General features: G+C 43.1%; 1 protein-coding gene across 2 annotated transcripts; it reads right to left on the bottom strand.

Moving 5' to 3' along the window:
• Nucleotides 1–153: 153 nt before the first annotated feature.
• Nucleotides 154–27,362, bottom strand: srcap (Snf2-related CREBBP activator protein). Of its 2 annotated transcripts, none has more exons than XM_068306256.1 (33): nucleotides 27,162–27,362; nucleotides 25,581–25,657; nucleotides 22,322–25,329; nucleotides 20,777–21,037; nucleotides 20,227–20,412; nucleotides 19,920–20,060; nucleotides 19,093–19,285; nucleotides 17,595–17,764; nucleotides 16,923–17,016; nucleotides 16,656–16,745; nucleotides 15,926–16,099; nucleotides 15,529–15,752; nucleotides 15,196–15,373; nucleotides 14,934–15,070; nucleotides 14,564–14,733; nucleotides 13,858–14,187; nucleotides 13,303–13,489; nucleotides 13,034–13,203; nucleotides 11,882–12,030; nucleotides 11,580–11,783; nucleotides 11,259–11,423; nucleotides 10,468–10,620; nucleotides 9,861–10,178; nucleotides 9,497–9,669; nucleotides 8,818–9,131; nucleotides 8,513–8,720; nucleotides 8,023–8,187; nucleotides 7,654–7,850; nucleotides 7,316–7,430; nucleotides 6,993–7,118; nucleotides 6,725–6,901; nucleotides 6,518–6,601; nucleotides 154–6,380 (listed from the first exon to the last, which is right to left on the bottom strand). In XM_068306256.1, the coding sequence occupies exons 3-33, from the start codon at nucleotides 25,088–25,090 to the stop codon at nucleotides 1,662–1,664; spliced, it is 12,741 nt and encodes a 4,246-aa protein (XP_068162357.1). In that variant the 5' UTR covers nucleotides 25,091–25,329; nucleotides 25,581–25,657; nucleotides 27,162–27,362; the 3' UTR covers nucleotides 154–1,661. The 2 variants fall into 2 exon arrangements, with proteins under 2 accessions (XP_068162357.1, XP_068162359.1); XM_068306258.1 differs by lacking the exon at nucleotides 27,162–27,362 and adding an exon at nucleotides 26,032–26,075.
• Nucleotides 27,363–27,412: the final 50 nt, after the last annotated feature.

The following is a 27,412-nucleotide window of genomic DNA, read 5'->3' on the forward strand; positions in this document are numbered from 1 at the left end:
TTCTATAGAATTTTTGCTTAGAATAAGCTTTATTGCACTTCCACACCCTGTAAAATCCTCCCTCAAAGCTTTTTACAGTACGTAATGAAAGTAGGGCATGAACCTGTATTCCATCCACAATTAAACAAAATGTTCAACACGAAAAATGGCAACTAATTTTTGGTCTTTTTATTCAACTGTAATTGCCTTAATTTTCAAGTAAAACAATGTGGAATTACAAGGGATCAAAGGAATGCAACAAATGAAGATAGACAAAAATAAGACCATCACCATAAACTACCCCCCACCCCCCAAAAAATCACCTTTGCTCAAAGTAGCTTAGACAAGTCCAAAAGTAAATCAACATATTACAGTCATCTGGAACTGTACCAGTATTTTATTCACATATTTTCTCCAAGTATTTCTTTACAGTAACTAAGAGCAATGAAGTGACGGTGACAAAGATGCATGTGAAAACACAACTGGGTTGCACAGACACACGGTGATTTTCTTGACATTTCTGGAGGATGTTTGGGAGAGGTGGGTGGTTGTGTGACCTTTTCTGTTATTATATATATATTTTTTCATGAGAAGCTCAACACCCCTGCTTTAGATGTGTCACAAGGCAATCTGAGGTTCAAATCCATTTGGCCAAAGAGGCACTCTAAATTTCATACACATTTACTTGCCCTTTCTACATAAATAAACAACAACGTGGACCGTAGCAAAAATTGCCATTGGGACGATTGGGGAAAACATCTGTGTTTCTCCTGCATCTGGGTTTGTGGTGCAGAGCGAGGAAGTTTTCAAGACACTTTGCAATTTCAATTGATATATTTTTGAACTATAAAGATACATCGAGGTACTAAGGACCAATTACTTGATTGAATGTTATTACTACACCACAATGTACTTACATAGCTGAGGGCCACATTATCAGATGTGCAAATGAGAAATACAAGGCTGGATTTAAAAATTAATCCAATGAACAGAAGTTGACATGAAAAATAGTGGGCCCAAGCAAAGGAAAGCTCCAGCATAGTGCAGCAAAGATCACATTGACAGATCAGTTCTCTTCCCAATACTCTGGAAGAAATAATAAAATATGCATAACTTATCAACTGACTACAAGGAAACAATAGTCAGGACAGTTGACAAAATTTTCAAAACCAATCTTTCTAAAACCTCCAACTTACAATACAACTGGTCACTCAAAAGATTTAAATGTCACACAAATGACTTTTATTTATAACCCTAATAAGAGGGCGCTGTATCACATAAGATCTGAGTGTTCCAGTCTTTTATGATTACAGTACGTGTTAACTAACAACTTTCCTTTGTTAACTTTTGCACCTTTGTCCCCCCTCATGTCCCAGTGGTGATTTCAACCACTGCACCATCGCACTCTGATGCACAATGATAGCATCAGCTTTTTTTTTTCTCTAGGTCTAGCATCCCTGAGCCTTACCCCCAGCTGACATATGCTGAGTTGGTGAGAGGAACCAGCTCCAGTTGGAAAGGGAGAGGTCCCAAGAGTCAGGGGAGGTCCCCGGCTTGTGCAGCACCCAGTTCCCTTGCATTCATGAGAGACCAAACAAAGCAGGAGGTCATGATGACATGCCCTTGCATCATCCTCTGCACCAAGACTCTTGCTTCCATTTTTTTCCCTTTTGGCACTGTAATCATGTCTTGTTGTGACGATGTTGACCCAAAGAGGAACGAGTGCTTGCAGCTGGTGACCGAGCCTGCACTGCTGCAAGCGCTGCAACACTACGCAACACCCTGTCCGGTGTCCCCTCAGTTCCAGAACTACTGGTCATCTCCTGAGAGAGCTTTTTGGACCTCCTCCTTTCCTGTCTACGCTCCCTTTGCTGGCCCTGCTTCTCACTTTTGTCTACACGCTTCGCCCGCTCTGAGCTGCGCTCGCTGCCAGACGAAGTGGCTCGGGACTCTCTATGCTCTGTGTTTTGAGAGCTGATGCTGAGGGTACGTTGGCTGCTGTTGCTGCTGCTGCGGCTTCTGCTGCTGCGACCGCCACAGTCGCCCTCGCCATCGCTGCTCATGCTGCTGCAGGCGCTGTGGCCCCGGGACAGAACCTGCGACTCTGCCTCAGCTTCCTTACCCCCTGACGACTTATTTCCCCTCTCCATTTTGTCTCCTTTAGACCTCCTGTGCACCCTTCCAAGGGGTGGAACCAGAGAACCAGGGCATTGTCTGGTGGAGCGGGATGCTGAGCGGTTTGTCTGATTGGGTGTTAGGAGTTTGTTGCTGTTGCGAGTAATATTAACAGAGTTACTCTGAGGGGAGGCTTGAACACATTTGCTGTTCGGCTTTTGGTTCTTGTCAGAAGAGGAGGTAGGGGAAGTGGCTGCAATCTTAGCCCCCGGTTCTTTCCGAGTGGTGTGGCCAGGGGTATCCACCCTTCCTTTCATCGCTAGGAGTTTGGCAGCCGCATTGAGTGCTGAGCATCTCTTCCCCAAAACTTTGGGCTCAGGCAGTAATGAGGGCTTTGTATTTGTTTGAGATATACTGCCTTGTGAAGACTGAGATCCTGCAGATTTTCTAGTGAGCCTAACAGAAGATGTATCACTGCCAGACTCTCCACCTGTCGATGTGTTAGCATTTCTTGATGCATTTCCGTCAGAGCTGTGTGCACGTTTCCTTGCTTGCAGGCTGTTTCCTTTTTCCCTCTCCTGAACTTGTTGCCTGTGCTTGGACGAACGGGTCAGTCGGTTTTCCTTTCTGTTTACGCCGTGGTCAGAATCAGATGAGGAAGAAGACCGAGAACGTCTTCTCTGCAAGGAACCCGTCGTGATTTCCTTCCCGTTGCCTTCCTCTGACTTTTCTCTTCCCGCTTCAGTTTTCACTTCCTTCCCTGTGTCTGAGGTGATGTCTGTTCGCCTCTTCTTGGTAGGATGTCTATTTTCATAAGTTCTCTTGTGGTGAGCATGACGAGTGAGGGTTGACGTAGAGCAGCCAGAAGATGGTGAAGAAGAGCGAGTCGACTCTTGACTACTCTGACGACTAAGAGGCCTCTTCTGGATTGCAGTATTTTCATCTTCAGTGATTTGCTCCACCGTCTGCTGCTCAGGTTCTTCTTTCTGTACAGCAGTTGTTGAATGTGTTTCACCATCTGGATCTTCACTGCCGAACTCAAACTCTTTGGTCTCAGTGGAACTCATCACCTTTCTCCTTTTAGGCTGATGCTTAGAGATGTCTTCTTTTCTATTATCATTCTTTTTGCCACCCCTTTCATCGGTCTCTGTAGCATCTACCTCCATTTCACTCACCTGACCCAGGTCACATTTTGATGCTTTTTCCGTTTGCTCTGAACACTGGTTCCCAGACGGAAGGCTAGATGGATCAGCTGACAAGGACTCTGGCTTGGCTGGTGTGAACATATCTGGGGAAACGTCACTGGACACAGAGGTTTGTGTTTGCATGGAGACAGCTGCCGAGGTTTGTGTGGTGCAAACTGTTTTAGTTGAGGCAGCTGTGGTTGCTGCTGGTGAAACGGGGCCGGTATTAGATGTTGTAGGATTGTTTGTGGTAGTAACGGCAACAGATTTTACTGGGGATGATTCGGTCGTGCTGGTTGACGATAATGGAGCTGGAGTAGTACCTGTGGAAGTTATTACGGGGAGTGGGATCTTGACGGTCTCTTCTGGACTTGTGGATGGTGGAGTTGAAGTCATGTCATCATTGGAAGAGGTTACTTCTGTAGATGTTAATTGTACTTCCTCTGTCGCGGTTGATGTAGGTACTGAAATCTTGGCTGTGGTAGTCACAGCGGAGGATGCTGTAGTTGCGGGTGGAGTGGATATTGGAGCCACTGAAACAGTTGTTGCCTTTGACTGTGTAGTCTCGTGACCTTCCGTTTTCTGTGAGGCTGCGGCTGGTTTGACACGGTCTTTGGTTGTTGTCACATCCCTTGATTGGACTTCAGCACCCGGATCTGTGTTTGCAGGAGAAGGTGAGATGTCTGTTAGTGGTGGTGTTGAAGAAGTGTCAGACACGGTTTCGCGTTCAGTGGAAAACGTGTTTGGACATGTTGATTTTGATGTCACAGTTTCTGCTATTGTGGGAGAGGATTTGGAGGTTGGTTTAGGTGAAGCTGACGATGGGCTTGTATCTGCAGTTGAAACCTTTTGCATGGCAGCTGCGGGGGACGTTACAGTGGTTGGGGCAAAGATTGGAACAGATGGACTATTTGTCGAAAATGAAGGCGATGAGGACTGAGGTGACTCCTTTACTGCAGTAGTTTTAGTTGAGACTGATTTAACAGTTGTTGTGACTGCTGGTGTAAAGCTTGAGGTTTCTGTTAAAACAGCAGTAGTTGGTGTGATCGATGTAGCGGGGACTGACGTTGGAACTTCTTCCACAGCCACAGAAGATGAAGACACAGCAGATGGAGTGTTAGTAGCTGGTTTGGAAAGTGTTTGCGATAGAGTCTCTTCTTTTAAAGCTGAAGGATTTGACTCTACAGGGGCTTTCGAAGTGATTGACACCCCAGGTTTTGTTTCTACACCTGGAAGAGTTGCTGTAACGGTGCTGGCAGGAGGCAGCGGACTTGTAGTAGTGGTGGCAGGCGTGTCAGACGTAAGTGTGAAAGAGGATGCAGAAGAAACCTGGCTTTGTGATGTGTCAAGCCTTTGGACTACATCTGGAAATGAACTGACTGACTGGGCTGGGGCTGATGGTGTTGTACCGGTACAAAGGGGTTCTGTGACCTGTGTAGATGATGGTGAATCCACTGAAGCTGAAACTGGTGTGGAAGGCTGATCTTTTGTTGCAGAGGACGCTTGTGCAGCATTTTGAACAGAGGATGGTAAATCAATCTTAGTATCCCCTCCTTGACCTCTGGTGACATTAGCATCAACGGGGGTCTCCAACTTTTGAGGAGATGGAAGGGTTAGCTCTGTGTTAGCATGAGTTTTTGATATATCAGATACACCAGTAGTGGTGTCAGTTTTGGACTTCTGTCCATCACGAGCACTTTCTGGAATGTATGAGTCTTTTCGTGGACGACCCCTCTTGCGTTTTGGAGACAGCGTGGGGTTTACTGCCTCAACTGGGGACGTTGGCAGTGTGGTCACCGTCTTGCTAAGATCAGGTAATCTTGGAGGAGTCTTAGGGGGCCGGCCCCTCTTTCTTTTCACAGGTGTCACAACAGAATTCACACTAGACTCTGTAGGAGTTGGCGTAGCATCTTTGCCTGGAGGTATGTCCATTTTTCTAGACTGGTTCCCACCCCTTCCACGACCCACATGCTGTAGCTGTTCTCCCAGCTGTGCAGCCATGCGAGATTCAGTTTCCAACCGGCGCCGTACAGGAAGGTTTCTCAGCACAGGCATGTCAGGAGAAAGATGAGGTGGAGAATATGGAGGATAACTTCTGACAGGCTGTGGGGGCACAGACGGACTAGGAGTTGAGTCTTGGTCCTCAGGGGAGTGGGTAATTGTCTCTTTAGTTTTGCCATCGGGACTCGGGGACGTGTTGACTTGTTTTGTTTCTTCAACAAATCCTGTCGTGTTATCCTCCACAGTCGTTTCCTCTGAAGACACTCCGCCTCCAGTACCGCTTCCTCTTCGTCGCCTCCTTCTTGGTTCCTTCTCCTCCACCACTGTGACCAGCCTCCCTGGAAGCTTCCGCAAGACTTTGGCTGATGGGGAGTCTTCAACCAGGCCCCGCAAGACTTCGCCATCTGCTGACTGACGTTTGCGGGGTGATCTGAAGCCGGTGGAGGGGGGAGACATGACGCCATGTTCTTTGCTGTCATCTTTTGCTTGATGATCCACAGGGCAGCTGGATTCTACTGATGACTCAGTCACCGTCCTCTCATTCTCCTCTTTTTTTTCTTTCTCCTCTCTGCCTGCTGTGGAGCTCTTGCTGTCAGTCTCACCAACACACTGCTGTTTCCCTCCAGGGAGAGGGGCTGCAGGAGGGGAAGGCACTGAGGTGGCATGGGAGCGATTTGATAATGTCCTGCTTTTGGTGGCGTGGTGATCTTTGGCAGGAGATGAGGCTTTTGAAGATCTGGAGGAATCTTGAACCCTGTTTGATGAGGATATTTTGTGTTGGTCTATGCAGGACGGGTTGGCAGACACATTACCGGCATCTTTAGCTCCTCGTCCTCTCAGACCACAGCGGGGTCTTTCAGGCACTTCTCTGGGATCAGGCTCAGTTTCCGGTGACGCCCCACGCAGTCGACCACTAGCCCTTGTCGAGGTGGCTGTCTTGTCCTTGGGTTTACGACCACGGCGGGCTGGGACTGGCTGAGCAGGTTCCACAGAAGCTGGCGGTGACAAGAAGTCATCTTCGTCATCATCAGAAGAAGCGTGAAGCTTTAGGCCCTCCTCCTTGGCCTGATCCAGGCCCTTCCTGGCAGCCTCCACTTGCTCCTAAACAAAGAAAACAGTGATAATATATCAATGGACCAACAGAAAATCTGATAAATTCATGTCTATTATTCATCAAAAATGCAAAACTAGTGCACAAACTTGGTAACAGCCTAAACATAACAAAAGTGAGGTGTTACCTCTGCTTGCTTCAGCTCCTCTTTGCATACGTCCTCTAATGATGCTTCCAGGAAGTTCATGGCATAGCGTTCAATGGGAGTAAGCTGGGGATAGACAAAGCAAACGGGATATTACAGGAGTATATTTAACATAATAGATGTAAAATAAGAAAGACACTTCTTGATTTCAAATTACTTCTTTAATTACAGTTCTGCATTATTATTCACCTGCTCTACCAGAGCAGCTATTTCCTGCTCAGCTTTAGACAGCTCCTCCACTTCTTCTTGTTCCCCTCCTTCCTCCAGTGGTATGTTCTCGTTGAACTCGGCTAATTCTGCCACCTGCTCAGCTTTTGCCTGAGAAGCCGCTACGATGTCCTCCTCATCCTCAGCCCGACACAGCGCCTACAAGAATCATTTCATGATGAAGTTGTCATTATGATATTGCATCGTTTAAAAAAATAGATATATTACTATCCCATGTGATGTAACAAACCTGTTCCAGAATGGTGGTGCTCTGTTTGTTGACAGCTTCCTCCTCCTCAGCTTGGGGTACTGACAGTTCCACTGCCACCTCTCTCTTCTCCCCATCGTTCATATCAAACAGCTCTCGAATAGTTTGCTGAGGAAAAAAAGTGAGGATGATTCAGTTAGGAGAACTGGACAATAAACACTAATAAGAAATATGATATGATGAACAATGGACAGGAGAAACAGTCAAGAGTAAATGGTGATTAAATAGATAACTCCTGTGAAATTACACAACTCATGGGAAACACCAAAATTGATTTTCAAAATATGAAAAATAATCAATTTCACCTGTTTGAAGAAAGCTGTGGTAAAGTTTCCTCCTTCGATAGCCATATCTCCCAGCATCCTCTTCTGATTGGCTTTCTTTAAAATGTTCTCCTCCACTGTGCGTTCACTGATCAGCCTGTAGCGATTCATTAAAACATCAAGTTAAAAATAAAGGATACATTAACGCTTGATTAAACAGATAATACAAGACAGGAACTCAAGAGATATTTTTCCATGACTTTCTGTTTAACAAAGGAACAGTACATATGTAAATTCAGGTAGATTATCTATATGGTTGGAAGTCTGCTTTGAGCAGCAAATTTATTGCTAGTTTATTTTTAGTTTTCTGACACGGTCACCTGTAGATGTGGACATCTCTGGTTTGACCAATTCTATGGCATCGGTCCTGTGCCTGAGCATCCATTGTGGGGTTCCAGTCGCTGTCGTAGAAGACCACTGTGTCAGCTCCAGTCAGATTCACCCCTACACCTCCACTACGAGTTGACAAAATGAAGCAGAATATGCGCCGGTCTGCGTTGAAACGTTCCATGAGGGCCTAAGCAAAAAGAAAAAAAAGAAAAAATGCAGAAGCATTAGAGAAAGCTGATCAACTGGTCCATACACAAATAACTTTAATCCTCTTTCAGCTTTTCTCTAATTATGAAGTAAAAGATATCAGGAAATATAAAAGAATGTTATATATGTTTTAAAGATTTGTTAGCACTAACCTGTCTCTGCTCCACTCGGGTGCTGCCATCCAGACGGAGGTAGATGTGTCCATGGTAGTTGAGGAACTGCTCGAGTACATCTAACATCCGTGTCATCTGAGTGAAGATCAACACTCTGTGGCCTCCTGTCTTCAGCTTTCTTAGCAGGGTGTGGAGAGTCTGCAGCTTACCTGCACAATGGGGGCACATATTAATAACAGTCAGTTATAAAAATATATAACCATTGGACACTGAGGGAGAATTCTTTTATATAACATGGGATGTTTTTGATGTTATGTGACTAGGTAAGGTAAAACCAATGATTTCTAAATCAACTTCATTTGGCTGCTTGCAACATCAGCAAGGAGAACGCAGAGATTTAGAGCAGGAAGACTTTTTACTTCAGGGGAAAACTGACTCGGTCATGTAATAATAAGGACATGATTTCAGGTTAAAACAAGCAAAAACTGAACAGTGAATCCCTGTGATCCTGTATCAAAGATCTTGACACCTTACCACAATCATACTGTATCAGCCTCAGGTCCGGGAACTGAGTTCTCATGTAGCACTGGATATGATGGAGACCGCGAGTAAGTGGAGCAACTTGTGTGGACAATACGGAGCAGAAGGCTGCCTGCTTGTGGCTCAGAGAGGGTGGAGGATGGCAACAGTGCATTGAGATTGGAGGAGCCTCCACTGGGGGAATCACAAATGTAAACCTACAAGAACCACAATAACAGTTAAGGCAAATCTTGAAGCTTAGATCCTTAGACAAATTCCATATCAAGAAAATCAATCCATTGATCAGTCGTCTACCTGTCAATAACATCACTGAGGAGCTCCAGCCTGTCCTCAATGCTGTAGATGGCCTCTCTTACTGCACGACTCTGAAACCAGTAGTCGTATTTGTTTTGCCACTGAGCAAAAAGACAACTGCTTTGGCCCGAACGGTCCCATTCCCCATGAGAGCTCAAGGTGGCTGGTTTGGGACGGGGACCAGGGAGAAAAGTCAGAAAGTCCAAAACCTCCTGCCCATACATGGGTTTTTCCCCACAGTGGCGCTCGTTGACTCTTGTGATGAAGTCCAGCTGGCCATCACGCTGCTGTTTGAGGCTATCTGCCAGCCATGACTGTTAAATAAAAGAGAGTTAACATTAACAAAGTACAGATCTGCAACACAAGGTAGTAAAACAAGACATAAACTAGGGTGGGGTATCATTTACTTTTGAAAACGCACTGGGATTTTGAATGTCTTGGTCAATGCTGTCGTTTTGGTCTTCTATCCTCTCAGTATACTGTTTTTAATACCCATCATTGGGTAGTTAAATTACAACAGATGTACTTATAAAAGGATTTAAGTCATATTTAGGGAAGGTACTATTAATATTAAGCTAATAAAACTGTTATGGTGTGAGCATGGACATAATAATCCAAATATATTTTTGAAGAGCTCTGTTGAAGATGATGTCAGTATCATTTAATACATATCGCTTACCATGTAGAAAGGAGAGCGAGGAGGAGGCCGAGGCACTTTCCTGGGCGGGGGGTAAAGTTTTGCCACCGAACTAGTTCTAGGTTTTGTGGTTACTGGTGTGACACTGCTGTTACTGTCATGAGACCCTGCTGAAGACTTTGGAGCAGAGGACGAGGAGGCCACTTGAACTGGAGCTGAGGGGATGATGGAAGAGAATTCAGAGAACAGGAAAGACATTTCTCACATGCATTCGCATCAGCAACAGTAACTATATGCCCTCTAAACATTATGAAAACAACAGATCATCGTTACAACTTTTCTTTCCCTACATGTACATGGTCAGACTAATTACAATTCAAAATGGAATAATCCCACACTCTCTCACCTGGTTGCTCTGTGCTTAATGGGGGAGGCTGCACTACTTTAAGGACAGGGCGAAGGTTTGGGGCAGAGCTAGGATTTCCAGGAGGGGCAATGGTGTAGTGGGCAGTAGCAGGACCAGGGGTGCGCTGGGAAATTTGCAATGGAGCAGTGTTTCTGATGGGCGTAGTGTTGGTGTGAGGATATGGGGAAGGGGGAGCCTGAGGAGTCGCACGGGGGGAAGGGGCTACGGCCAGTGTGGGCACAGGCCCTCCTTCCTTGCCTGCTGTCTGACGCACGACGATCTTCACAACACCAGGGCTGCTCACCACAGGAGGAGTGGCTGAGAAAAATAAAGCATAAGAGCCGTATGAGACGAGAATTTTTTAACAGACAGTGGGTGGCAAATGAAATCAACAGAAAACTTCAAGGTCTTCAAGGTGTAAAACGGAAGTTTTTTAAGTAAGGGTCAATGCATAAAGATTATTTGGCTGATTTAGATGTCTGATGAAATTTGATGACAGCATAAAAACAGTATCTCTCCAATATAACCCCCCCACACACACACACTTGAACAGTCTGTTAGGAGTTAGAATATTAGAGAGCAAATAGGAGCAGGAAGAAATAAAAACCTTGTGAAGAGGCACTGTGAGGAAGGCGATTGGCAGGGAGGGCAGTAGGGGGGTTTGCAGGATGGGGGCTGGTTGAGCTCTGCACAGACACGTGGGCTGGCTGGCTGATGAGGTGGTGCTGTGACCCGCTGGACACCAAGTGCATCACATTACCTGCAACACGAGAGCAAGTTAGTACAGTTTAAGGATACCCCCACCCCCCAGAGTCTCCAGCAACCACACTGGCACACATCAAATCTCATTATTTGCAACCAATTTAATTATTCTTTTATTTAAATAAAATATAGGGTTATGCAACTATGACAAAAGCAGTCATTTGAGTAAGTCTAATTTTGTGACTAAAACTTCATTTTCTCTTCAATTTGGTGATTATATTTAATTTTTTATTATTAGTAATAATAATAATAACAATGTTGGTGTTCTGAAACCCTTCAAAACCTGACAGTACTCTTTGAAAATAATCTGTACTTGGAAATCTGTTATGTGAATATTCTTGGACATCACATTATCCACTTTAACAGCACAAGTGCTGGTCCGTGGAGGGTTATTACAAAAACTGGCTGCTTCTAGGTGGTTTTATTTTTGGCAACATCACAGATCAATCATGCATATTGTAGACAGCAAAACAAACTTGTTGGAATTAAAAAGGTATTCAAAAATTTAGACTTATAAAGAAAATCACATTTGTGATATACAATTATACAACTGTTGAATCTCATTAGTCCTTGAATAATTTGTGACAAACTGCTCCTTAAACCATGCCACAGAACTATATAGAGTCTGACACTAACCTTGAACTGGACGTGGAGAGGCTGCTGGGACTTGGTGGATTTGGGCTCCAGACAGAGTCAGCTTGTTTCCCTGAAGCTGGAAGGTGACTGGTTTACTGCCCTGACATGAGGACACCGGTCGACCAGCCAAGGAGGCAAGCTGGGCTATGCTCACCACCTCACCAGCTTAGGAAAAAAACAGAAAGAACATGTGTCTTACAAACAATGTTACAGTCAGGTTACTACAGAGCTGGTTGATTACTTAAGACAGTATAGTCTTTAAATTAAGTATAGCACAGGGTTAGGAATGAGGACTGTGTATTTGAAAGTGTGTAGACTTACAAGGCAGCCTAGCTTGCATATCTGGACTGAGCAGGACTCTCTGGGGCATGATGTTGCCAGGGTTTGGACTTGAATGAGCTGAGATACTAGCTGTGCAGGAAGCAGTGGGAGGCCGTACTGTCAACACTGGCTTTGGAGGACTTGCTCTCACCGCGGCTTGAGTGGTAAGATTCATCGATGGGCGAGGAGGGGAAGTATTTTCCACTGAAAAAAAAACACAGAAGAAGATAACATTAACTTCAATTTGTAAGTATTGCTAATATCGAGCGAAATCACAAGTAGTTTTCCTGCCCATCACTTGCCTTGATGACCTGCAGTTGAAACTGCCGGAGCTGAGGTGACATCAGGAACTGCAGGTTTGGGGGTCTGAGCCGCTGGAGGTACAGAGCAGGTTGGTTTGTTCATCAGTAGGACGGGCCGATTATCACCTTTGGGCGGTGGTTGGAACATCCTAACCAGAGACAGACCAAAAGAAACAATATTTAATTTAAGACGTATTCACAATCTGGACTCATGAACCACTAACCATGCAGGGACATCAAGTTCTGCCTCCTACATTAGCTTTTTTAAATTGCTAATGCAGCTCTTTATTTTTAGCATCCAATACACAAGTATCATATTTATGAACAGAGCTGGTGTTTGACACACTATACACAAATTCTGAGGTATATATATTTTTTCAAAACCAAGATGCTTTGCTGGGAACAATTATTTTTGCTAGAAAAATCTAAACCATAAACAGTAATACAGTAATAACAATGGAAATTTGGAGCAATTTAAACTGCCCTAAAAATTGTGATGACAAAAAACCCTATATAAAACACCTTCTCTGCCATTTTCTTCTATCTTTTTTCATCAGTTACAGCCACATTTTGGTCACTGCTCACAAGAGTGACATTTGTCAACCTTCCTAACATAAAATGTTTCACGAGAGACCGATTAAAAGATTGGCTGGTAGCACACAAAGTAGAGGAAATCAAGCCAACCTACAGTTCATGACAAACAACATTTTTTTTAAATGGCCAACAAAACTATTGTCATTTTGTGCAGTTCTGACTGACTGGAGGCAGAGAAGAGGGTACACCATGATCTCATCTTGCGTCATAAGTATTTTTTTTAATTTTTAAGTACTTATGTTCTTTCTGAAACATTCCAATGCTCACACAATCCTTACGTGTTCTTTTCATCGCACATTTCCTAAGAATAAATATTCTAGGAATTTATATTATTTTAACTGGACAAAAGGTCAAATGATCCAGAAATTCCATTTCCTATATGGAATATCTGGTGGTTTTTAGCAAATCATTTAACTCAAGGTGTGTTCACAGGACGGGTAACACAGCAAGTACAAATGACAGTACTGTCATTGTTCAAAATAGAGACATCATTAAACAAGTATGCTTGCACAATTTGAAGAGGTTATACTCTTAAATATGAATAGCTCTACTGTGTACCTGTTGACTTTCATGCGGACTGGTTTGGGTCGTGGAGGTGGTTCGGGGGATTCTGAAATTTCCTGGATCAACTGGCGGGTGACCTTGTAGCGTGGTAAAAACACATCTGCCTGGTACCGGGACATGCGACTCTCCAAACCAATAAGGTCAAACATCGAAAGATCGCAGCGCTGAGGACACAGATCCATACAGTATTTACTTTTGTTTAACATCCTCTTTAGCTTCCTCTTTTTTCAGCCATATTAAAGCGTCAATATTTTTATGCTAACCTTCAAGGGAGAGATCTCCAGGGTGTCCTGCACCAGGGAGGCTGTACGGAAAACTATGGGCTGCGTGATGAATGGCGACTGAATGGGTCGAGGGTCGAAGAGGTTGGGGTGGTTGCACACTTTGCGGAGCTGCATTAGGATGTTAATCACAGACATGAAGTGACCACTGGCCAGAGTTTCACGGGTCCTTTCAAACAGAAATGGAAAAGTGATGGAGAGATAGAGAATAAGTAATATGACCAACACAAAAACAATCAATGAAAAAAATGAAGGGTGAAAAATGTAACAGTTTCACACAAGAGAAAACTGTCTCCCAAACAAAAACGCTATTTTATATTTAATGGTTTTAGATTTGCTTTGAAAAGATATTCAGTCTCCAGTTAGTTAAGCAAATTAGTTTAAAAAAATGTAATCCTTTCTAAAGTGTTCTGTTTTCGTTGAAGATTTTTGCGTTGCTGCCCAGTTGTATTTGTTGTATTGATCATTTAGGGGAGACTTAAAACCACAAACATCACTCCAAAATGCAATCCTTTAGACCATTGTGTAGTAACTTACGATGCCTGTGCCATGAAGTCATCGTAAAGAAATCGCTGTCTCTTGGAAAGGCGACAGCGAACCACGTGCTCGTACTTCTTGGGCATCTGCTTCTCGACATCAACTTTGATCCTCCTGAGCAGAAATGGCCTAAGCACCTTGTGGAGTCTCTTGACCAAGCCTTCATTGTACTCCTGACTGCCCTCGATCATTCCTGTCAGCGGGTTTGAGAACCACTCTTTGAACTCGCGGTGGGACTGGAATACGTGGGGCATGAGGAAGTGCATCAGAGACCACAGCTCCATCAGGCTGTTCTGGAGCGGGGTCCCCGTCAGCAGAAGGCGCCGGTGGCTGTTAATGGCAGAGGACATTGTTGTAAAAGCGCGCAATAGTTCACATAAAAAGCCAGCCAACAAGATTCTGAAAAAAGATATGTCTTACTCCCAACAAATCAGAAACTATCACCCACAAGAGGGCATTGTGTGCATAAAGGGGGCAACAACTTGCAGCTTCATTACTGAGTATTGACTATCAGTACTGAGAACGGAGACGTCATGGGAAACTAAACTGCCTAAGTGCCATTAAAATAGTTTTCATTAAACTTAAACTGAAAAAAAGTTTTCTTAAGTTTCTCAGCAATTATTCATTGCTTCAATTTTTTTGTCCAACTGAATTTGGTCTTTGTATGTGTCCATTTCTGAAAGTACAAAGACACAGTTCTACTGACCTGTTGAAATTCAACAGGCTTTGCCAGCGTTGGGACTTGAAATTCTTGATGTTCTGTGCCTCATCCAGAATTAGGTAGCGCCAAGACTTGCGTCGGAACGCCTGGTGATCCTGTAGTACCAACTTGTATGAAGTGATGCACACATGGAAAGCATTAGGCTTAGTCCAGCCCTACGGGAGAAAACAAAAAAACAAAACAACCAACAATTAATACGCTTCAAATTTGTGACCACTTAAGGAATATATTACTCAAACCACAAATGCTCAACAGAAATATAATTTAAAAAAGCATTTGAAAGCTGAATGAAAACAAAATGTATGAAAACACCAGGCCTAAATACAATTGAATTTAAAAACAAAGAATTAATTACCTGTCGCTTTAGCTTTCTTTCCTTTTGGCTGCCAAAATAGGTGAGAATTTTAAATCCAGGACACCAGCGTTTTATCTCCATCTCCCAGTTCAACATCACACTGGTTGGGACGATGATTAGGTGAGGTCCCCAGTTACCTAAAGACAACAGGTGAAGTTACAAATCATCTGTAACTGCTGATGAAAAATGGGATAATATGGACAAAAAGATATTTATTTTTAACTAAAATCATCTGTAGCATTTAACTGCTGCGTGTTGTTACCTTTTTCACAGGCTAGGTGAGCTAGCAGAGCAATAGTCTGGATGGTTTTGCCCAGACCCATCTCATCAGCAAGAATACCATTGAGCTTTTTCTCATACATGGTAACAAGCCAGTCCAGACCAATGTGCTGGTATTCTCTTAATGTGCCGTGAAGCAGGAATGGGATAGGAGTTTTAACCTTTCATTGGAGAAAAAAAGATAAGGAACAGCTCATAAATACAAAGAACACTATAACACACAAAAGGTTTCTTAAGCCCAATTAATCACTGAGAAGGTCTAAAGTTCAAAAATTTAAAAACATCATTGTGAAGTATTTTAGATTTAAAACCAGACCTTTGTGGTTGCCAAAGTGTAGCCTTTAGGCTGCAGACTCTCTGCAGTAGCAGCAATATGGCTGATCTCTTTCTTTGGCCGTGAGCTTGAAGACGATGGGCTGTTGTCTCCCTCCTTTAGCAAGACTTCCATCCCCTCATCTCCGCAATCATCCCCATCTTCTTCCTCACTCTCGTCCACGTCCTTGTCACTATCATCATCATCTACACTGTCTCCTGGTGACTCTGAAAGATGCACATTTTAAAGAGGAAAAATAGTTAATAATACATTTAAAGAGGTACTAAAAGTTGCAAACAAACTTTTAGAAAATCAGAGAAAGAAATATTTATCTTGTCAGAGAACAAGCAGGTAAAAAGAAAACTTTTGTTATTTTGATTCCCTGCGAGCTGGTAAATACCTGAGGAGGAAGAATTGCTTTCTGCATCACTCTCATCTTCCTCGGTCTCTTCTTCCTCATCCCCAGACATCTCCGAATCGGAGCTTTCTTTGGAGGCAGATGCAGAAGGAGCCTCGAAGTCTGGAGCGTACGCTCCTTTGTACTTCTCAAACAGCTCCTCAAAACTCATATCACCTACAAGGAGAGGAGATAAGCTTCAGTTTGCTCTTTACTGCTTGTGATTTTAAAAAGGGTACCACTTAAAATGAACAAAATCAAGATTTACATGCGAGTAAAAGGCACGAGTACAGTGTGTGGAGCCATAGAGAAACCGTCTATATATACATGCTACATAAATATTTTATCCGATACAATGAGACGAACTTCAGCACAGTATGAGGGTGTGGTTACCATTTCAGCTTGTTTTGGGGCTTCATCACATTCAATCCAATAGGAACACGTCCAATTACAGCAAATGACAACAGTGTCAGTATAAAGACGGGAGGCAGGGGATGTGTTCTCAATTGTCTTTACTCACATGCGAAGATAATGGTTTCATCAAGTCTCACACTTTTTAATTTGAAAGTTAATATTCAGTGAACCGCTTCCTCGTCACTAAAAATCAGCGATGACCAAAGTTTTTCAGTGAAAAGAAAACCTCTTTAAACATCTTCAAAGCAGAAACACACCAGAGGAAAAACAAAAACAAAACGAGAGGCTAGTTTTCTGAATGAATGAACAAAGCACCTACCCTCTCTGGCTAAATCATTCAGTTCTTCAGTATGATCCACATTTCCTTCAACCTTCTCCTGTGCATCTATGGTGTCCTCTTCATCCTCAGCTGGAAAAGGGAAAAGGGAGACCATAAATAATACACCCACTGTAAACATCCATGGAAATACATTCCAGGACTGTTTCATGCCAGATCACAAAGAAAAATGTCACTTCAGATCAAGAGTTGTTCAAGTATTTCCCAAAAGCATGTTTAGATTTCACAGCTGATGTTGAGCGATCTTACCATCCTCATCGTTGGCGTTAAATTCTCCATCTTCCCCTTCCTCCTCCACAGATGAAGACGTTTCATCCGAGCATTCTTCATCAGAGCCTGGATCCTAGTTAATCCAATGATTCAGTGGTTAAGTGCAATGTAAACCTCTGTAGTTCATATGAAAAGCACTCTGGATTTACATGAACATGATCCAAAAACAATCTTTTCTCATCTACACTGATGGGGACATTTGATATACATGATCATTCATGCCAAATACTTAAAATTATTTGGAAGTGAAAAAAAAGTTGAGGTTATAATGTGTCATTATGAATGTTTCAATGTATGTTGTGATGAAACATTCTGATGCTACATCCTGTAACAGTTTTTGTTCATCGAGAATGCTATTTTAGGCAGGCACTAAAACCAGCGCCAGGATTAAAACCATTTAACAAAAATAACCAAAAATCCATTTTAAAATCTAAGTTCTCTCATGGTTGAAATCTTCATATTCATTAACTCGATTTATACTTTCTCCAAAGCATGCAGTCATGCATTACCTTTCTAATGGAAAGGAAAAGAAACCCTGCATGTAATAGTTTAAGTAAGACTTTGTGACAGTATAATTTGAAAATGGGTTCAGTTTACTACTGAATCGGTGGCTAAATTAAAATCCAAATCCCATCAGTATTATGGAGCTACCTGTGGCCTTTTGAGCGTGCTGAGTAATTGGTCCAGGGGCAGCAGGCCCTCTTCCTTAAGCAATTCGATTTCCCTCTGATGGCTCTCAGCATCATTACCCTCCTGCTGCTCCTCCACCTCTATTGTCTCCTCATCATCCTCCTCCTCACAGGGAGGCTCAAAGTCTCTGTCTGCAAAAAGAAAATAGTTTAGAACTAAAAAAAAGACTTGTTGCTAAACTAAAAACTGAAAAAGAATCTCAAACTAAGTATGGCTGGATTCATGATGTACCACCACAAAAAAGATAAACTACTTTGTAGAAATTATCTAGTCATTATAGTTTCAGGAAGAAATTTGATTAAAACCTGTTCATGTCAAAGTTTGAATTTCAATGACATGGTATCTTGGGATCTAGTAGGCAATCATTGAATTCAAGTGGAAGTGGTCTGTGAGCCACACAAGTGAACCAAGAACAACCATGTTTGTAATCTGGCCGAGATTAAAACTCAGTTCCACTAGGGCTGAAACAATTTGTTTAAGAATGCTATTCACTCCTGTTATCGGGCAAGTCTTCTCTCACACAAAGGTAACCTTCCTTTTGGCTTGGGATCGGCCTACAGTTGACACTGGTTTGTGTCCCATAGGGTTGCAGACGCCGGGGATCGAACCTGGGGTATCATACATGTGAAGCATGCGTTCTACCGCTGGGCTACATCCCCAGCTCACACACAACAGTGACAAAACTGAATGCCTGGTCCTTCAGGCAGAACAAGCTTGTAAAGCTTATTTCAAGTTGTAGGAATATTTTTTTATTGAAATAATTTTTAATTATACTTTTTATGTTTTGTAGAACAGTCAATTGTTGCACTTGAATGCATTCAATGATTTTTATTTATTTTGACAATAGATTTTAATTTTAATTTAAATTTTTGTGCTTTTTAGAGACCAAATTTCTAGAGCAACTGCGACATAATTTAATTAATTTTTAACTTAACAGGCGTGTCTTTTCTCTTTTGTATATCATTGTCCATCAATATTTCTTAAAAATTATTACCCCATTAATAATCAGCATATTAACTTAAAAAAAATATATAATTTCAATGATTCATGCAGCCCAAACGCCATGTGAAGAATTCAAGTGACACAGGTAACACAAGCAGCTGACAAGTCTAACAGGTTTGACTAGCCTCAAGGCTGACGGTTGCCAAGCAGTGTACCGGAAAATATGACCTGACATCCTCTCAGTAAAGACGAGATGTCTTTGAGGTAACAAGGTCAAAAAACCCACTGTCACAAAGCTACAATAACCTTGAAAGAGACAATGAAAAATAACTTTTGTTTCTGACAGCTTTTCTGTGTTAAACACATAAATGAGAAGTTTTACTGTTGTGTAGCTATGACAACGTTGCTCGATAAAAATGACTCAGCCCTGAAAGCTGTCTTTGACAATCTGAGCCGATGATCTTTATTCGCTTTTGAAGATACAGGTTTTCCTTTAAAAAAAAAAAAGAATCCTCACCATCTTCATCAACAGAAAGTGGCAGAGATTGTTTGGGAGTCAGAGGAACCGTTTCAGCCGGCCTGGAGGGCGCAAGAGACTTGCTGAGTAGGTTTGAGTATTTCTCTGTCTGGCCAACAATGAAATCCAACTGAAGGTCCAATGCCTTCTTCCTCTTTTCCTCCAGTCTAGACTGCTGCTTGTACTGAACCACCTTCATGAACGAAAGACAAGACACAAACAATTAGCACAGACCGAATTATACTGGGAAGGCCTTTGTCAACATTGTGTTATTTTCTGAGCAACAATTGTATTTAATTAGTCCCAAAGAGAAGAGAACATATGCATGTGGTACACTGCGTTTCTAAGACAACATAAGCAGGAGTTATAACAGAACAAATCATTTCTATCATAATAATAAACAAAAAAATCTTAGGAAATTCTACAGTTCAGAATTACAGTGCGCCCTCGTTCCTCGCAGTTAATGTGTTCCAGGAACCACACGCGATTAACGAATTCCGCGATAGAGTAACAAACTATTTAAGTTATTATTTATGGTAATTTAAACGTTTATGAACCCTCCCCATACTGATATTAAACCACCTTCTATCTGTATTACCCTTTCCCACACTCTCATCGACTGTTAAAAGCACTTTTGTGTCTCCTTTGGTCCGAGACTCACGGAATGAAGCGCACTTCCGGATGTCGTCAGCCAATAGAATGCACGTACGGTATCACCTGACAGCCGACCAAAAATTCGCGATGAGGTGAAGTCACGAGCGTTGATGCGAGAGGACGCAATGTAATGTGAATGTTTTGCTTGCTATATTTGTCTGCAACATTTTTACCTTCTCAACACTGCTCCAGAACGCCCTGACTTCTTTGGCTATAGATGAGGCAACTCTTCGAATTTTAGCGTGCTCATCTCTCTTGGCTTTTTCCTCTTTCTGCCTCAGCTCCTCATGGTGTCGCATCACCATTCGCACCACCTGACAACACATAAACAAAGCAAATTTACAGCATATACAGTATACATCATGTGAAATACACTAGGTTAATAGCACAACTAATCTTTCACACAAGAGAGTTAAACAAACTGTAAAGTTATAACAATCACACTTTTCTTCGTTCGAAAACGGTTCACTCATTAACTACCTTTCTAGCCACTCCTCTCTTCCAGCGCCTCTCTTGAGCAAAGTCAGCAGAAAGCCACTGCATCTCCTCACACAAGTAGTCCCAGTGAACCTTGGGTCGTGGCGGTTCTGTCAGGCGAGTGAGACGCTTCATTGACCAGAAGCCCTCTCTCTTGAGTGCCTGAGTTCGATGCTCAATGTCTGCTTCCTGCAAGACATAAAAGTCAACCCACTCAGTGAAACCTGCTAACACATTAGCACACCACAACAATGACCCTGAAACTGACTTTCGGGGTAGCTGAAAAACAAATTTCTGCAATTTCTCCCATTATGAAGGCATTGATAGTTCAGCTTTAATTCACTAATGCCATAAAAAGTCTTGTTATTATTAAGTCATTGCATATCTCACCATTACACAGCAAGTCACACAGTGGCCATGTTTGAGGTCTCTCAAACCGAATGTGGAATATGTCTTATTTGATTTTCTGATTCTTAGAAATACCCAGTTTTTCTATGTTTAAGCACATTGACTTGCATCCCAATAATAACAAAAGTTATCATTGCTTACTCACATGTTTAGCTAACTCTGCCATGTCCGCATGTCGTTCTCCACGAGGACGTTGAGGGGTAGCCTGGTCGGATGGCGAAGAGGAAGAACTGTAGACGCTGACAGAGGAAGGAGAAACAAACTTCCCGTGAGGGTCCCGGAGAGGCGAGGACCTCTCCCGACGTGGTGTGGACCAATCGGTGGGTGAGGGACCAGGATAAGAGGAGGTGGAGGGTGAAGCAGGAGAAGAATTTGCAATCACCCTTTCTGCTATCCACTGGCGAACCTAAAGGCCAGAGGAAAAAAGATAAAGTGGAAATAATTTTGAAAAACGAAAAAGGAGGATGATCAAGATAAAAGCCACAGGTGTGAGTTAGTGAAAGAGCTTCTAAAAAGCAAATCCAGACATGCTTCTGATGTCTAAACTAGTCTTAAATTTTCATTTCATTCAGAATTAAGGTGAAACAGCGAAAATAATGACCTTTTATGTGAAAACATTTGGTGGACAGCAAGACTAGTAAGTGCTCGTGAGCATCCAGCAGAAAGGCAACCTATCTGTGTGTCTGTCAACTCCCACTTACCTTAAGGAACAATGCCTTTCTGTTTGTCCTGCTCTGTCCATGCTGTAAAACACACATGGCTTAGCATGCGGCAAACTTAAAAGTAGTTACTATATAATAAGAAAAATGATAATTAGAATGCTGTGGACCCGCGATGCGCTGGCAACGCGTCCAGGGTGTACCCTGCCTCTCGCCCGCAGCCAGCTGAGATAGCTCCAGCAGCCCCGTGACCCGCAAGAGGGGTAAAAACCCAAAGACAAGATGATTACAACTGTCTCATCAAGAACATGAATGAATGGGTGAATGAATAGTTTGAATACTACATGCAGAAGGATGGGTAAATTATGCCATATTCATAGAAAGCATGCCAGCATAGTGGATTGGGATAAAAGAAGCATAATGACATGTCATGGTGTATTACATTTTTCTTTTTTTTTCAGCAAACACAAATCCCTTCAAATACAAGGTTCATGTAATGAGTGAAGCACAGCACCACAGAAAGTTTTTTTAACCATTGAGTAAAAACACAGGACGTGAAGTCTCAATCCGACCTTCTCTTAATCCACTGTGAAGATGGTTTAATGTAGAATTCATGACATTCTTTAGATTTCAATTTCTAACCGTAAGCTACATAAAGGGACAGCTACTTAACACATATTAACATCTACATCATTATGACCATAAAGCAACACCTGAAAAAAAAAAGATAGAAATCTAATGTTTATCACTTAAGGTATGCTTTTTTTATGGATTTGAATACAACTCCCTTATCTTATAATTCAAGGTTGAATATTTAAGTTTATTGAGGCCCGACGCTTTAATGTGCTAAACTAATTAGTCTTACGTCTTTTAATTTTACATTGACTGTGATTTAAAAGCCTCCATTACTCTCATCAGTCTTCTGCTTGTGAATCTACAACATTGCCAATCGGCTTTTTTATTCTGCCCTTCTATGCAACTTTCATATTTTTCATGGAAAAATTAATTCAGCAAACTCTTTATGAAAATACCTTGTGTCGAGAACTGGGGACAGACATCTCGCTTTCTGTTTTGTCAGCATCTGGTTCCTCATCACTCACTTCCTCTGGACTGCTAACTTGTCCTGAATTGGTCTCCTGAGCTTCAGCTTCTCCCAGTGGGTCATCCTGCTCCAGATCCTCACACTCATCCTCATAGGACTCAGGTTGGCTGATGCAGTCATTAGGACTGGGAGATGCCACAGCTGTGCCCTCCCTTTCCACTGATGCACTAAGCATGTAAAGGGTATCAGGAGTGGAATCTGTAGGGGCGCCGACTTCTTGAGACACGGGATCTTCTTCGTGTGATGTTGTAGTAACAGTTAAGGCCTCTTTGTCAGATTTGTTGGTTGAAAACATGGAGGTGACAGATGTAGTGCGGTCTGAGTGAAGAGAAACGTTACCACTTGTAGTAGACTGCTGTGACGGAGCATCGGTCACAGGGGTTTTACTGACAGGGCGCTGCCTCGGGTCCTTCGGGTCAGTAAATGCCACAGATGCACACAAAGAATTGGCTGCCGATTCCGTTTGGGGAAGGCACTCCTTCGACACTGTGCTTGACCAAGAGCTATGGGCATTGGCCAGCCTGTTGGCCACACTCTGCTGCTTGGACACCTGTGTCAAAAGGGAGGATGGGAGTTTCAGGACAGGAGTTTCTTCAGATTTAAGGAGGAGCAGCTTTGGATTTGTTAGTCCAGATGAATGAGTGGTGCAGAGAGGCTCTGCTCTGGCTTCTGTGGGCACAGCAACATTCTGAACAGCAACGGCTGATTCCTTCCCCATGGTCTCGCCAGCAACCACTGGTGATATGCGAGATAAAGCACCAGCGACTGCTTCTGTTTCCTGTTTTTGGGTAATGGTTTGAATTACAGGAGACAGACTCACATCTTTTTGGTTTTGGACTGCTGCATTGACCTGCATGCAAGGTGTCACGATTTGTAGACTGCTGTCTGTCTGTTCAGCAGCTAATGAGTCAGGTGTACGAGTAGCGACTTTGACTAAGCAAACCTCACCGGAATGATCCACTTCAACAGATTGGTTAGCATCTACAACCAAATGCTGGTCAACAGCTGCCACTCTTGTGTTTTGCAAGGACAAATTATGTGAAACACTGTTAGAGCAAGTCTGTGTTGGATTCGCATCATGCGATGAAGGCAGCGGCTGCTGGGAAATAATGACAGTGGTCCCTTCATTAATGGTGTGAATGGATGCAGCAAGTTGTGAGTCAAGGTCCTCTTTGACACTGTATTCGTCATTGTTTTCCAGTAACGCACTGAATAAATCCACCTCGTAAACTGGAGAGTGAGGTATTTGCGCACCGCTACTAGCACAGACCGTTTCCTCAGCAACCTCCTCCACCAGTCCGCAAAACTCATACACTTCCACAGGTTGTGAGTGCAACTCCATATTTGCCTGAACGTTTTCTTCATGTAGCTTTGGTTCAACGGTAGAGAGTTCAGAACTCAGCTCATTAACAATGGCAGCTTCACAGACGCTGCCATCCGCTCGCTGCAGGAGGCAACTCTGATTCAGGCGCACGTTCGACCAGTCCCCACTGATATGTGCATCCTCTCTGACGACCACAATTTCTTGAGTGTTATCTGAGTGTACGAACTCAGCAGTCAGTGGTGTCTCTGTTGTGAGGACATGGTCAGAGGGCTTACATGCTTCAGCTGTTACAACCTGCTCCGCATGCAGTGACACAACCAGTTTTGTGTCAAACAGAGGTGGAGTAGCTGAGGCCGTCGTGGAACGCTCTGTGGTCACACACTCTGACACCGCTGGGAAGTCAGAGGAGGAGGTGGCAGCTATGGCAGTTTGTTCCTCCGTTGTGCTCCTCTCCCCCTGCTCTCCTTCAAGCAGATTACAGCTCCTCTGGGTGTTAAGTTCTTCTCTGCTAGCTATGCTGCTGGACAACAGGCATCCTTTTCCAGAGGTGTATAGTGCAGGGTGCAATTCTCCAGCCTTTGGACTCTGTTTTTCGGTTGGAGGTTGTCTTTCTTTGTGAGAAGCATTAACAAGCTCTTTTCCATGGTCAAACGTCTCAGCTGATTCCATGGAATTTGTTTCCTGTATTTCTCTGGCATCCTGTGAGAGCTCTTTGATTTTAGGGTGTGTTTTTGATATGTCCGTTTGTTTATTCTCGCTCTTTTCACATGTGGGTAAAGGGAGAGGAGACAATTGTGGGTCCTGGTGGCTAGTCGTCTGCTCAGTAACATCTGGCAGAGGTTTATGGCTGCCTTTGATTTGGACCAGTGCATTTCTGTTAACCCCGTGTTCTGTGGTGTCTTGGACTTTGAAAGCAAAAGTTGATTGTGGGACAGACGGAGATGATACCGTGACACCTTTGTACTCTTTTTCACAAAGTCCCGCATTTGTTGCAGTCTCTGATTTATAATCCAATGTGAAGGACTGTTTCTTTTTTGTGCCTGTGATAAACGCATGCCCAGCACCTTCTCCAAGTGGCTGAATCTTTTTTGTCTGACTATTTGAAAGAATTTTTGCTCTCTCAGTTTGTGCCTCATAATGCAACTCTTGCACTGTGCTGTCAATCTGTGCATCTGGGATGAGAGGAGGACAAAAGAGGGTTGGAAACCTTTGTATTTCAGCTGAGGAACTACAGTCCTCATTGAGGGATGCTGGCAAGGATCTTGACACTTGACATAAATCATTATCCACAGCAGGGACTTCTGAGATGCTGTCCATAGAGATGCTGCTGATCTGGTGACTCCCAGGCAAATTGTTTGGAGGGGCGTTCTCCATGCCGAGGAATGCTGAGTTGTTGCTCTCTGGCAATTGCACAGTGGAAGTTTTGGTAAACGGAGGGACTGAGCGGGGGGCAGCTGCAACCGTCTGCGGGGCATGCCGTAGTGACTCCCCAGCCACATTCTGTGCAGCCTGGGGGTTGCCACCCAGCACATCCACAGCCGGAGGGGCACGCTGCCACACCGCCTCCTCCCCAGAGTTTCCTTCCTCTGTGCTGCCCTTTCTACAGACTGCACCTGTGGATGATAAATACTATTAACAAAGCATCCGGACCGAGCGGAAAATTATTGAGGCTAAAAATTAATATAGGGACCAAAAGAAACACATCAGATTTCAAAACGGTACAAAGACATATCATATTTCTACAATATTCTGATTTCAAAAGTCTGTTTTTCATGGAAAACATTCAACAACAACAAATACAATCAAAGACTTCAAATAAGCAAGCAATCAAAAAAGTTGTATGGTGTGTAGATCTACTTCTCACCTGTCTGTGGTGTGAGACACAGCTCTTCCGTGCTTTCTACTTCCAGGATGCTGAAGTTAGGATCCCTTCCGCATGTTCTGATGAAGCACAAATAAAACAGGATCAAAACTTTATGAATGAAATAAAATTAACTTCATACTTCTCGACTTCACTAATTTTTTTTTTTTTTAAAGTGATGTAGCATGCTAACGTGTTTGCAGCACTACACAAATCTGAAAGGCTAACAGCGAGATTTGCTATAACGAAGCTAATGCTATCATCATTTTTATTACATGTGATATTAGTGAACAGATACGACGATGACTAACATCACATCACGAGATGCGGCGGCAACACTCGACTTGGCTTTAGCCAATTGTTGCTATAACCACCGTGTATGTATTTACGTGTGCTCTGTGGTATCTGCAGCAGTAATAAAAACCCTCCGTGTAGCTCCAGCTCCGTTAGCTACCTCCAAGTTGCATTTGGTGCAGTCGCCCACAAGATCTTTGGAATTCTGCAGCACGCGCTCTCGATCTAAAAGCCGGTGACCAAGCGCGTGGGCCTCCGGTCATTCATTTTCTGTTCTTCTAAATGTAAATGTAACGGAGTGTGTTTGGTCATAACCGCGTCAACTTGTAGATAAACATATAACATTACCTCGACAGAGTACACATTTATTCAGTAGTTATAGGTGCGATGGCTGCAGACATACAATAAAAAATGTATCTACTTTCGTTACAATCCGAGTGTACAAACGGACACCATAACCTCGTGATGGTGCTCTTTATAAACAGGCAAAAAATAAACGGCTAACTTTAAAGCGGATCGCTACCGGTTTGGGTAATGTGGTTAGCTAGCTAACGCTAGCTTTTACAAAAACACTGCTTGGGTGGCACTTAAGAAAAGCCTGCTAACTAGCAAGGTAGAAGAGTTAGTAGGGTGCGTTCATTTCATGCGCAGGCGCCCCATTCCACCCGCAGTTATGTAATGATCCAGCTTCGAATAACCCCGATTAAGACAGCATGATTTGATAAGTTACTTCACAAGAAGACAAAAACATCTGAAAGTCGCATTTAAACCCGCTTCTGCATGCACTGCTGGGGGGGGGGAGACAATCACTTCTGACGTCACTGCGTAGGGTCAAATTTGTTTCTAAAAAAATTAATGTGCTACTTTATTTCCTTTCAATCAATAAATCGTTTAAATTTAAATCCAAATATAAAATTAAACAAAACACAAATGTTACAAAGTTCTACATAAATTTTGCAATGATTATAAGGGGGGTTTAGGGGATCCCACACTATTGCATGGGCTAGCTCTTTAGAAGCGACGACTGAGGAAATGACGTTTAAATTGTTATTTATTTCATGTATTTAAGTTTATATCACCACTTTTTAGTTATTGGGGCTTCTCGTTTTATATCCTAGTTTTGGTTCCATGTGTTACGGACAAATATATTCACTATCCGTCCACATGAATTGCCAACTACATTACAATCCGATTGTCTTTTCGTTAGTCTGAGCGTCCCCCTCCAAATACCCCTATTACTTCCTCCTTCCCCCCTCCCTCTCAATGCCGCCATCTTAAGTTCCCACCTACCTGAAATTTCCGACCAATTTTCTTTTACTAAATTCTCGTTGAAGGAGTCGTCATCCGCGTAAAATCGCACTCAATCCGTAATGTCGGTGGTCTAAACTGTCTCCCGGTACCCAATGAGGTACCACTAGGTCTGTAGGAAGAAGTTACAATCCGGACCGAGAGAGACTGGGTTTCGGCGCAGAATGTAGCGGTCGCGGGGAGGAGACTTTACACAGCGAAATGGTGGAGAACCGCTGCTGCTGACCAAGTAC

This window comes from Antennarius striatus, chromosome 21 (genome assembly GCF_040054535.1).
Source record: "Antennarius striatus isolate MH-2024 chromosome 21, ASM4005453v1, whole genome shotgun sequence".
Taxonomy (NCBI): domain Eukaryota; kingdom Metazoa; phylum Chordata; class Actinopteri; order Lophiiformes; family Antennariidae; genus Antennarius; species Antennarius striatus.

Coding starts and splice junctions, on each gene's coding strand:
- srcap (XM_068306256.1), bottom strand. CDS start 25,090: ATGGAGAACGCCCCTCCAAACAATTTGCCTGGGAGTCACCAGATCAGC. Junction 7,119..7,315: donor CCACAGCTTTCTTCAAACAG/GTGAAATTGATT, acceptor TTTTTTCCTCAG/CAAACTATTCGAGAGCTGTT. Junction 6,602..6,724: donor TAGCTGCTCTGGTAGAGCAG/GTGAATAATAAT, acceptor GTCTATCCCCAG/CTTACTCCCATTGAACGCTA.